This window comes from Bufo gargarizans, chromosome 5, assembly GCF_014858855.1.
Source record: "Bufo gargarizans isolate SCDJY-AF-19 chromosome 5, ASM1485885v1, whole genome shotgun sequence".
In the NCBI taxonomy this organism is placed as follows: Eukaryota; Metazoa; Chordata; class Amphibia; order Anura; family Bufonidae; genus Bufo; species Bufo gargarizans.
This window is the reverse complement of record NC_058084.1, coordinates 463,956,179-463,968,918: the sequence shown is the minus strand read 5'-3', so window position 1 is coordinate 463,968,918 and position 12,740 is coordinate 463,956,179. Positions and strand designations below refer to the sequence as shown.

At 46.0% G+C, this 12,740-nt stretch overlaps 1 protein-coding gene across 4 annotated transcripts in view; it reads right to left on the bottom strand.

Moving 5' to 3' along the window:
- The window catches only part of PEX1 (peroxisomal biogenesis factor 1), a 57,105-nt gene continuing 44,365 nt past the window's right edge, over positions 1-12,740 (bottom strand). The window contains exons 17-24 of one of the 4 annotated variants that reach the window (XM_044295771.1): positions 12,640-12,704; positions 10,719-10,861; positions 10,533-10,636; positions 9,243-9,419; positions 8,558-8,797; positions 4,143-4,319; positions 2,945-3,072; positions 1-167 (exon numbers count right to left, since the gene is read on the bottom strand). In XM_044295771.1, coding sequence (XP_044151706.1) covers positions 92-167; positions 2,945-3,072; positions 4,143-4,319; positions 8,558-8,797; positions 9,243-9,419; positions 10,533-10,636; positions 10,719-10,861; positions 12,640-12,704 — 1,110 coding nt within the window. In that variant the 3' untranslated portion in view covers positions 1-91. The remainder of the gene's footprint in view (positions 168-2,944; positions 3,073-4,142; positions 4,320-8,557; positions 8,798-9,242; positions 9,420-10,532; positions 10,637-10,718; positions 10,862-12,639; positions 12,705-12,740) is intronic. The other 3 variants (XM_044295772.1, XM_044295774.1, XM_044295775.1) reach the window with 3 other exon arrangements.

The following is a 12,740-nucleotide window of genomic DNA, read 5'->3' as shown; positions in this document are numbered from 1 at the left end:
TGAAAAATAAAACACATTTATTAATTCTAATTATACACAGGACGTGGCTTATTACAGCGGTCTGCGTTATAAATTATTAGTATTGCATTAATTAGGCTAATGTCACTTTCTGTCCTCTTCCGTGCGTCTGTCCACTTGAGCTCTTCGGATTTTGGAATTTTTCATAGCTGTAAATACAAGTTTAAGTGAACTGTTATTAAACATGCAACGATTCAGCCTGTTTTATAGGTACAAAACTGCTGACAGCTGCCCTTTAAACCCTGTAATCTCCAGCTGCAACCTGCAAATACTACTTCTGCACTCCCTTGTAGCTGGCGGAACAACACCTCAGATCTACAAGATCATGATAGCACTCACAGCCGTCCATTAACTTAAAAGGGGTATTTCCATATTCTAAAGTGAAGGCATCACTATGATCGTAGGGGGCGTGATACTTGTGACGCCCACCAATCTAGAGAATAAATCAGCGCTATGGCCTAGTCACAGTTTTAGGGTCCATTCACACGTTCGCAACTGTTTTGCGGTCCGCAAATCACGGACACCGGCCATGTGTGTTCAGCATTTTGCGGACCGTACATGGCCGGCACTATGATAGAAATGCCTATTCTTGTCTGTGGCTGTGGATATTTTTTTGCGGGGCCGCGGAACGGAAGTGCGGATGCGGACGCCCTGGCCACCCAACAGGGAACAGTGAATGGAGCTGTGCTTCAAATCCCCTGCACTGTGGGTAGCCAGATCTAACAGGCTCCTTCATTCTTCAATCTTGGGGCTCCCAAAAGTCACCCCCCCCCCCCCACAATCATAACAAGTGACATAAAGGTTTAGCATAATCTAGCATTATCTCATCAATTTAAAAGGCAGGTGTACCTCTCTAAAGGGGATGTCCCATTATAACAACGTATCCCCTATCCACAGGGTAAGGAATAAGTGCCTGATTGACGGGGGTCCGATTGCTGGGGCTCCTGCTGATCACGAGAAGTAGTGGCCCATGTTCCCTCATCCTAATGACGCAGCAGGCGTGCATGTGCACTGACGCTCCATTCAGCTCTATGAGCACTTTGTATTCAGCTATATCCATCAGTCCCATAGACTTGAATTGAACTGCAGACATACATGAATGTCTATCACTCCATTCAAACAGGTGAACACGAGCCCCCAGCAGTTGGACACCCACCCATCAGACACTCCTGTGCATAAGGTATACGTTATAATGGGACAAACACTAGAAAAAAGACACTCCAGTCCAGTGTAAATGTTTTTCACAGTGAAGGTGGATTTACACTCCATGAATATCGGGCAGATTATCAGGAATGAACGTTTCTGCGAATGTTCCTCGACAATCTGCCTGAGTAAATGTGCTGCCGATCAACCAATGAACGAGCAATGTGGTGGTCACCTCACTAGAGGAGAAGAAGTACACCCTTGTGCCTACAGAATGATTTACGCACAGATAACACTGCCTTCCTGTGTGAATGGCTGAAACCGGCCATTCACAAAGGACTAAATACAGCTAAACAATGAAAGCAAAAACTTCCCCGGTAGAAACAACATGGCTGCTGGGCTAAGAAAGCAAAAGTGAAATAGTTCAGGATGTAACTGTTAAAGGCTTTTTCCATCTTACAGACGTGGCACATCCTCAGGATATGCTGTAAATGCCTGATATGTTGGGATCCCACCAATGTGACCCTCAATTAGCTGCAATACCGGGACCTTGTGATCCCCCATTCACCGTGGAAAGTTTTACCCTTCAAATCAATAAAGAGGTGTCTCCGTCGTATACCGTGGCTCTGCCATAAATGTGTATGGGCCGAGACACTGGGAAAAGACTGGGAACAGACCATTCATTCCTGATCATTGCCCACTTGTTTACATGCAGCAATCATACCCTATGTATGGGGGATGAATGATTGCTACTGTGATCGTTCATCCCCAGATTCATTATTTGTTGGCAGCATATCCATGTTCACACAGTGAGATGTGCTGCTGACAACTGACGAATGAGCGTTTGCTGAGCGATCGATAGCGCATTTACACAGGCCAATTATCGGGAATGAGCATTCATAGGATAACTGCCCTGATCCTCGGCCCATGTGAATACCTATTTAGCTAGCAGAATTATAGGTGAGTGCTGAAGGGTTTCTTTAAAAGGGTTATCCAAGTTTATATTGAAAGCCCCAAAATGCTATTAAACGCTATCTTGAAATAACTGTATTTTTCAGACTATAAGACACACTCAAAAGTGAGGGAAAAGTGGCAGTGCATCTTATAGTACGAACGCCAATGGCCGCTTCCATTATTAAAACAGTCATCGGCTTGCGGGAGGCGCGGGAGCAGTGAGGGAAGCGCTGTGCTGGCTCTACTCACCCTCCCTGGTCTTCTTCTGGACGCTTACAGCATCAGGATGTAGTGCATGTAAATGCACACTATCACCTGACACTGTGCGACGTCAGGTCACAGTGCAGCGCGGGTCGGAAAAAAGCCATGGAGGGCGAGTGGATCTGCAGAGTGACAGCGCTGTCCGGAGCAGGAGAGGTAAGTTTATTTATTTTTATGTCTGATCTGAGGTCATATAGGGGTCTGAGCGGAGGCCGATGGGGGTCTGAGCCGAGGCCGATGTAGGTTGGGGGGGGGGGGGGGGTCTGATCTGAGTATCATGGAGCTTAGGGTTTAGATCTGAGGTCTAATGAAGAATGGGGGACTAATTTGGGAGTCTGATCTGAGGTCTGATGAAGATTGGGGGTCTGATCTACAGTCTAATGAAAAATATTTTTTTCTTATTTTCCTCCTCTAAATCCTGGGTGTGTCTCATAGTCCAGTGTGTCTTATAGTCTGAAAAATATGGTACTTTGAACTGTTTCCAGCAAAGTATCTTTTTCATCTCTTTCTTTTTGTCCCCCCCTGCACCACTGCTTATCTGTGTTATTATATATTAGACATTCCTTACAGATGGTTGAAGAACCTCCAGTCTTCTGCACCTATAGACGGTCTGGTAGTGGCAAGTGCTGCCAGAAGGTGCTTTTGGCCAACGCACATTTTCTTCTTTGATTCCATCTGGCAGTGAGGCGGCTCCTCCTGATTGATCAAATATAAACAGATATTTTTTATTTAAAAAAAAAATCTAAAATAACATACAATTTCTGGAGTTATTAATAAGTAAACTATGAGATGCTTGTAGATGATGTACTATGGACAACTCAGAAGAGGTTAGTAGTTTAATTATAATTACTGCCGTATACTAGGTAACGCTGTGTATGGGCACATTGTATAGATCAGGGGTGCACAACCTTTCACCCGACGCTGATCTGCTGGGCAGCCAATTATCAGGACAAGGACAGGCTTGCAATGTAGTAGTCTGCAAAGCTACAGGTTGAATGCAGCCTTTTTTAGTGGTGACCAAAATGATCTTTTTGATCAGCCTGGACTAATGCTAACACCACTGATCCCCTTGGGAAAGGAGCCCAGCAAAATGTGACCCAACTACTGTAGTCTATTTTCTCCCTAAAAGACATTAGCGTGCCTATTGAAGTCTTTAGTCCTTAAGATGCCTTTAATCATCAATGTATCAGCCCCTCTGAGCTTAAAGGGGGTGTCTGGTTTAGTTATGCTTATTACAGGCACAGACTTCACTTCTGGGGTCCTCTGTTCAGGTAGCTCATGCAATAATGAAGCAAGAGCTGAGACAACTCATGTCCATATGGCCTGTAAGGGCATAGAGATGTCATAGAGGGTGATCCTACCCACCCAAGATTTTCCTCTATTACCATGGAGAGCTGCTGTATGAGAGCGGCACCCACACTGGCAGACTCGAGCAGCCCCCCCATTACATGGAAATCATCTCAATGGCCTCCATGGGATACCACGTTTGACCTGCAGCAGCCATGGCCGAGGAAATGCCTGGTTGCCCATGTCTTCTGCCAGCAAAATCAGTGGTTGTCGGAGGGTTATTTGTGGTGTCTGCATTTTAAAAGGGGTTGTCTTTTCTGAGACAATCCCTTTACCAAGTTTTACCAATGCTCTGTCAGCTATAAATGTTGCTTGCACTATGAGTGGTATATCCCAAAACCTTCTGCGTCCACTACATCGTCTAATTGAGCTGCCTCTATAGATGACGGGCGAGATAGCTATTGGTGAGGTGGTTATACCAAGTTCTTGTAGTTGGTAAGAGCGGTCTCGGCACGGGCATTCTGGCAGTGCTCCGGGAGATCTTCTTGTGAGGAGGAAGTTAGGAACACTAGAGGTTGGGAAGACACCAATTCTCCTACAGACAAGCCAGTGAAATCATATGTAATGGAATTGCTTCCAGATAAGCTGTGGCAGGTCTGTAAAGACAATTGAAGGAAGACATGTTACCTGTAATGGCCGCAATATCGCTATGATTATGCACCGACGCCTGCAGTTAAAGGAGTTCTTTGGTGTTTTTTGTCACAGATTACTGCATTAATTTCCTAGCATGGTCTGTGTTCAAAGTCGGTCCCATAACTGAAGCCGGCATTGTCCGTTCACATTCGGCAAACATCCAAACCTCTTTTTGTATTGTAATGACTTTTTCGGTGACATACATTTACATGTTGGTGTATTAAGGGGTTAACAGTGCCTAGGATAACGATTTGTGCAGCAAATTTTAAAAGGGTTTTTCCAGGATTTTCACTTCAATGGGACTGAGCTGCACCTAGGCCATATGATCAATAATCAGGGGCGGATTGACCATAGACCCTTCAGGGACATTTCCTGATGTGCCAATGCCTAGGAGGGCCACCCAAGCTGCCAGACAGATTCATAATGATCTGATTCTCTCTTATGCACCTGGTCAGCAGCCACAGGTGCCCTCCTGAATTCAACTATGGTGTCCTCAGGACAGCGATACAGTTGAATCCTCTGGCGGTGGTTGCAGTATTTTCAGCTGCATCGTGATATTTGGGTCAGTTGGGGTGGTATATTGCCCTGCACTAATGTATTGCTGGCCCTGCCTACTTCTGTCCTGCCTTCTGCCAATTTGGACCCTCCTACAACATGAGGCCACTTCTACCTTTTTTTCCAGGGCCACTTTTAGTTCCCAGTCCGACCCTGCCCATAATCGTGAGGTCACTGGCCTAAGAGCTTGCGGAGCGCTGCGGCTCTTCCGAACAGCTTATCGGCGGGGGTGCCAGGAGTTGGCTCCCCACCGACCTCACATTGATGACTATATCCGGAGGATATGCCAACAATATGAAATTCTCAGAAAATGCCTTTAAGTGCAAAGTGTCCCATAAAGATGGTGTGGTGATCAATCGATCACTGAAGGTTCAGCTTCTCCACTTCTCAATGAGATGTTATTGGGTGTGTGTGGGGGGAGCCGAGGATACCCGTACGCATTAGTATATGTTAACCATTTAAATATTTAAATGTTTTGGACGGGCTGGGTCTGCCAGAGCAGCAATCTGTTCTGGCACACAGAAGTGGATCCTGGGCGCAGTACCCTCCATGATGGTGTTCATAAGCCCTAATGATGCAAGTGGACAGGGGCTGACATGGTGAGAAATGCATTGGCTGCACTAGATATGGAATACTTGGAAGTTCAAAGGAACACTCCAGACAACATTTCTACATGGTTTGAGCCTGAAGGGGCGGTGCATGACAGTGTCAAGCCCTACCCACTTCAGGCTTTGCACAAGGCATAACATAGAGCTTTGCCTGATGATGTCCTACTAGCTAGATGTCCTACTAAACTGGTGCCCATGGGTGCACCCACTCGACAGCTCCCCCTAAGGTGTGCACTGTATGCTAATCAATGCACCTATCTTTGCCGACTGCCGTGCAGTTATCATACTGACTCTTTTCATGTATATGTCTTGGGGTGTTAGGAACATGGTTCTTCTTGGACAGTCAGCTTGGGAGGAAGGGGGGGTTGTGTTTTTTTATACTGTGCGAGGATAATGAGGGGACTGCAATGCTGGAAGGAAGGTAGATATCAGAATTTCTGAAAGGCTTGTTTCTAGATCTGAAAGGATCTAGATATATATGCTAGCTGGTGCCCCGATATTCACCGGAACAGATGTGCTGTGGATATGACAATTATTTGATGAATGGCTTAGTGGTCAATGACGCAAACAGCAATAGGGGATAGTAATACAAAGAACCACAGCATACAGCGATGATCTTATGGACGCCAGATTAAAGGAAGAACGTAACCGCTCATTACAGAATCCATGAATATTACACATGTTCACTGATAAGCCATAACATTAAAATGGGTGATGTGAATAATATCTTGTGACAATGACCCAGGAAAACAGGTGGGCAATATTAGGCAACATGTCAGTTCTTGTAGTTGATGTATTGGAAGCAGGAAAAATGGGCAAGAGTAAGGATCTCAGCAACTCCGAAAAGTGCCAAACTGTGATGGCTAGAAGATTGGGTCACAACATATCTGAAACGACAGGTCCTGCAGGGAGTTCCTGGTAGGTAGTGGTTAGTACCTACCAAAAGTGGTCCAAGCTTGGAGAGTCAGTGAACAGGTAACAGGGTCATGAGCGACCATGGCTCATAGATGCATGAGGGGAGTGAAGGACGATCTATATGGTCCGATTTCACAGAAAAGCTACTGGAGCAAAAACTGCTGAAAATATTCCTGCTGTCAATGATAGAAAGGAGTCAGGACATGGCAGCTTGCTGTGTATGAGGCTGTGGACCCGCAGAGCAGTCAGAGTGCCCATGCTGAACCCTGTCCGCAGCTGAAAACGCCTACAGTGAGCATCAGAACTGGACCACGGAGCAATGGAAGAAGGTGGCTTGGTCTGATGAACCATATTACATCATGTGAAAGGCTAGATGTATGTGTGGGAAAGACAGGGCACCAGCTAATGGAAGAAGACAAGCTGGAGGAGACTGTATGATGCTCTGGACAATGTTCTCCTGAGAAACCTTAGGCCCTGGCATAAAGTGGATGTGTACAAGGCCATCTTTAATGCGGGGCAAAAAGGGGGAGGTGCCCCGGGCCCAGTTGCTCCTGGGGGGCCCAAGCAGCGCTCCAGATGGCGACCAACAAGACTTTTTAGCCTTGTCGTCATTTGTGACAGGGCTGCTGCACTGTAGCCGAATATTGCGGCTGGGCATGGGAGCTGCGCACTGTGCGTCCCAGCGGCCACCCCCCATCGGACGCTTTCCCTCAATATGACTGCAGAAGCGCGACCGAAAGTCACGTGACTGTTGAGGCTTTAGGTGTGCGGAGCAATGGCTCTCAGCTACAAGAGAAGGAAGATAGTGTCAGCGGTGGCCAAGCAGATAGCAGCGGAGCAGGTGCCTCATCCCGTGTACATATAGATATATATACTGTATGGAGACCAACCCCGCCGCCTGCTCGTGTATCGGAGCTCCGCACTCTAGACAGTTTGTGTGCGTCAGGCACATGTCTGATGTCTCACCCTGCATTTATAATCTCCTGTGTCATACAAGAGAACGAACTGTAATGTCATATAGAGGGATGACGTCAGTGCTGTAATATGCCTCTTATATGTGGAGGGAGGTGATGTCACTGGTGTAATATATCACTTATAAGGAATATACTACATCAGTGACATCACCGCTGTCCACATATAAGTAATATATTACATCAGTGACATCACCGCTGTCTACATATAAGTAATATATTACATCAGTGACATCACCGCTGTCTACATATAAGTAATATATTACATCAGTGACATCACCGCTGTCCACATATATGTGGAGAGAGGTGATGTCACTGATGTAATATATCACATATATGTGGACAGCGGTGATGTCACTGATGTAATATATCATTATATGTGGAGAGTGGTCGCCACTGCGCCTTAAAATTTGCAGATGGCGACAAGACTTGTCATAGGCTACAGGCCTGAGGTCTATTTGGTAGTGAAATCCCAGCGCAAGCAGGCGTGATAATGTCATCACGCCCGCCTGTGCCAGGACGCACAGCAGTGAGGTGTGCGCATCTGCGTTGCACCATCCCGGGCCGTTCCAGCAGCTAGCGAGCGCCAGCAAAAGGACACAGAGGAGTATAAGATTTTAGATTTTTTTTTTTAGGGTGTGGGAAGGCAGCATCCAGGGGGCCCAAGTAAATTCTTGCCCAGGGTCCAATCGATATTAAACACGGCTCCTGAATGTGTACCATGTACCACCTACCTAAACATTGTGCCCTTAATGGCAGTGGTGACATTGAATGGTAGTGGGCTCCTTCAGCAGGATAATGCCCGAACCACACTGAAAAAATTGCTCAGGAATGAGGAACATGACAAAGGGTGCAAGGTGATGACTTGTCTCCAAATTCACGAGATCTCATTCCAATTGTCATCTGTGCTGGAAAAACACTAAACCGGAACTCCCAAATTGTACCTTACAGGACAATACTACCCAAGCAGTTTTAATGTTATGGCTAAAATATACAGTATATATATATATATATATATATATATATATATATATATATATATATTATAGTATATTATATATTTGTATTTTTTATTGGAGATGAAGAAATGTGATAAATGGATCATAAGCACTTTCCCCTGCATGTGTGGACAAATAGTGCTCACAATCTTACCAAGGCTAGTACCTGATCTGAACTGCCATTCCCCAAGTCAGAGTCATTGGAGCTGCCAAAATAAAGGCGCCATATATTGGACTTTGAATCATCCGGAGGAATTTTCACCATATCCAGGGAGGTAAAAGACTGTTCCAGGGCACTGTCTGGTTCTCCTGAAGATTCATCTGATGCACTGCTGTGGTTCAGGAAAATCATTGATGATAAGCTGGCGTCACTGTCGGATCCAGACCCGCTGTCCTAAAACAGGTAAGTTAATGTCTCATTGGCAAACACACACAAAAAACTGCAGAAGAACTTAAAGGGGTTGTCACAAAAGAGGAAGCAGTCGATGGAATGCATGGATGGGCCGCATCCGACACAGCATTCCCGCTCATAAAGGGGGCCCTGAGTGGGGGATTTGTTCTGTGACATTCATATGCCATTACACAGCATACAGACAAGGACTGTTCTCATGAGAAAACTCCTTTAAAGGGGCTGTCCCATGTTGACATTTATAGCATATCACTAGGATATACCATAATTGTATGATAGTTGTGGGTGCCACCTCTGGGACAGCTCCTATCTGGAGAACAAGGCCCCGCAGCAAATGCAGAGAGCACCACGCACACACAGCATTCTCTCCATTCACTGGTATGGGATTTTCTAAAAGAGCGAGATAGTGAAATGGGGGGGGTGCTCATACCTGGGGTGCACTGGGTGCTAGGCTTGAATGGATGGCCTCCAGCTGAGCATTATATAACAAGGCCTTCAGATCCGCTCCTGTAAAGTTTTCTGTCCGACTAGCAATGTACTGAAAATCCACATCATGGTCTAACATCATGGAGCAGCTGAGACCTTTCAGGATTTCATACCGAGACACCTGTATAAAAATAAACAGCAATCAGAGATGCAATATAAATCATGAGGGACACAGCAGCAGCCTGAGCCAAGGAGATAACAGGAGATGGCTTTCAGACTTCTCAGCACTCCCATTAGGTAGTGATGTGTGGCAAGGTTTATTTTAGTGGTTCTGAAGTAAATGTACTGCTATAAACTTTAGTAGGGGCCAGGAAGCTAGAAAACATCTAGGCATGTAAGAAAGAGTTCCATTGAGGACATTATCAGGGTAAGGGTCCATTCACACGTCCGTTGTTTCTTTCCTGATCTGTTCCGTTTTTTGCTGAAACAGATCTGGACCAGATCTGGACCCATTCATTTTCAATGGGACCTGAAAAAAAATAAAAAATAAAAAATAAAAAAAAAATCGGACATTGTGCTGTCCGATTTTTTTCAGGACCCATTGAAAATGAATGGGTCCAGATCTGGTCCGCAAAAAACGGAACAGATCAGGAAAGAAACAACGGACGTGTGAATGGACCCTAAGATGTGTCTTGCCATAACTACTTCTCTTTGTATCATACGGACATCAGCCAGATCCCATGTTGGGAACTGGTTGAGGGGGAGCTCACTTATTTCTTCACAACTTTGGTGACTGTTACTTAGTTTTCTCTGGATGTTATTTTTTGTATGTATTTTATCATAGTTTAGTAAACTATTTATGCACCTAAGCATTGTTAAGCCTATCTTATTCCCAGATCTGAGAATTCATGATAAAAAGGTGAGTAGGCCAGTACAACCCAGAAACACAGGGGTAAAGTATATGCAATACTACTAATGATCTAATAGTGGGCCCTTTGCTTTGCATGGACGTGGCAGCGGAGTCTGAGCCACCTCTCTCATGCATCGGGTCAGAGTGAGTCCATAGATGTGTTCAGCTTATACAACAGAACCATTTGGTGGAACACGATATGCACATAGCCTAACACAGTGTCTCCCAACCATTGTGCCTCCAGCTGTTGCAAAACTACAACTCCCAGCATGCCTTGACAGCCTTTGACTGTGCGGGCATGCTGGGAGTTGTAGTTTTGCAACAGCTGGAGGCACACTGGTTGGGAAACACTGGCCTAACATACTCCAAACATTGCTGACTGACCTGGTCTGGAGGCGGACAGTACAAACATTCATCCAGGCGTCCAGGTCGAAGTAGGGCAGGATCAATCAAATCTGGGCGACTGGTGGCTGCCAGAACATAAACTCCTAACAGAATAATCAAAGACCATTTATAAAAAGTCCAGCCGGTCCATACAGTATAGGTGGCCCTTTATGATAAAGATTTTACCTTGTAACCCCTCCACCCCATCCAGTTCCGTCAGCATCTGATTGACCACTCGGTCAGTGACTCCTGTATTATCGTGTCCTCTTTGTGGCGCAATGGAGTCAAACTCGTCAAAGAACAAGATGCAGGGCCTGGCCGCCTGGGCTCTGCAAGCACACAACATCCATAGATGAAGGCTAAACTGGGGAACTGCTATCTATGCAATCACTAATATACTACATCACTTTAGTTCAAACTGCTAAGGCAGGGCACACCGAAGAAACATGGGCACTGCTCGTGTTATATGGTGGCCTCTATCCTATGCAGTCACATAGGCATGTTCGCTTGGACTGTGCTGAGGGTAAGTGAACCCCTAAGAGTTATTACTACCTGAATCAGGGCTGCTTTAGTCATAGAGCAAAAGTGATCGGGCAAAGGGGGCAAGGTTACTGGGTAAAGCCTAAAAGGGGGCACTGTGAATGTGGGTTCATGTAATACAAGGGCAGCTTGAGTCCACCAGAAGGAGGCACTCCTCTCTGTTACGTTTATATGCCCTAACCGGACAACCCCTATAACCCGCTTTGTCCAAATACCCATCCCTAGACAACCCCTTTAATCCCACCCTTTCCCTTTATCCTGTTTTGTTTCATATTACTATTAAAAATATGTCCCAAGAGGTCAGCCATCCCCTGCTCCTCATCCTCACTGTCCTGAATGTGGCTGCAGCAGGAGCCCCCCCCCCCCCCCCCCCCCCCCTCAGTTCTAAATGCAATAGGACACAGTGACGACTAAGCACCACCACTTGGCTAAGACCTGTCCCTCAGCCGCTCACCAGCAAAAAATGGAAGATTATGAGGGAGATTTATCAAAACTGGTGTAAAGGAGAACTGGCTTAGTCGTCCATAGCAACCAATCGGATTCCACCTTTCAATTCTGATAAATGAAAGGTAGAATCTGATTGGTTGCAATGGGCTACTAAGCCAGTTTCCCTTTACACCAGTTTTGATAAATCTCCCATGTGTTTTAGGCTACATTCACACAACCGTATGAATTTTGCGGAACGTGTACGGACCCATTCATTTCAATAGGGCTGCAAAAGATGCGGACAGCACACCGTGCGTGGTCTGCATCCATAGTTCCGTGGCCCCGCAAAATAAATAGAGCATGTCCTATTCTTGTCTGCAATTGCAGACAAGAATAAGCATTTTCTATGGTAGCGGTGGCCTTATACGGTCTGCAAATTGCAGACCGCACACGAGACGGTATCTGTGTTTTGCGGATATGCAAAACACTACGGTCGTGTGAATGTGGCCTTAGGAACATGCAGAAAATCTTGGAAACACACAAACAGTGCGGGAGAGATTATCTCCTGTTTACAAATTTTGGTAATTTCTAGGCTTAGTGTCCCCCCTTCCGTGGGGCAGGCGCATGGGGATCGCAGACCCATTCACTTGAATGTGTCCGCGATCCCTCCGTTCCGCAAAAAGATAGAGCATGTTCTATGTTTTTGCGGTGCGGAGGCACGGAACGGAACCCCAGAAAGCACTCCGTAGTATTCCGTTCCGCATTTTTGGACCCATTAAAATAAATGGGTCCGCATCCGTGATGTGGAATGACAATGGAACGGTGCCCGTGTATTGCGGATCCGCAAATGCAGTCCGCAATATGGGAACGGGACACCAACGTTCGTGTGAACGAGCCCTAAGATGGGTCCTCATGGATAAGCTGATCACAGAGGCCCTGATGCTGGGACCCCCTTTCCCCCCAGGGGTCATCTGTAATATAGGAGAGGATCTACTAGTATAAAGGGGCTGCAGTGCTTGCCATAACTTTCTGACTCCCATCAGCCTCTCTTGCCTTCACTCATGGAATACGATGACAGGCATTAGACTGTATTATAGTCTATGGGCTATCTTTATCTCTTACCAGTGAAGCTAAGTGTTACCTGGTAAAGACATCCCGCACGGCCTGCTCACTGGCTCCAATATATTTGCTGAGAAGCTCAGGACCCTAGAGGACACAGATATTACATGACAACTAGACAAA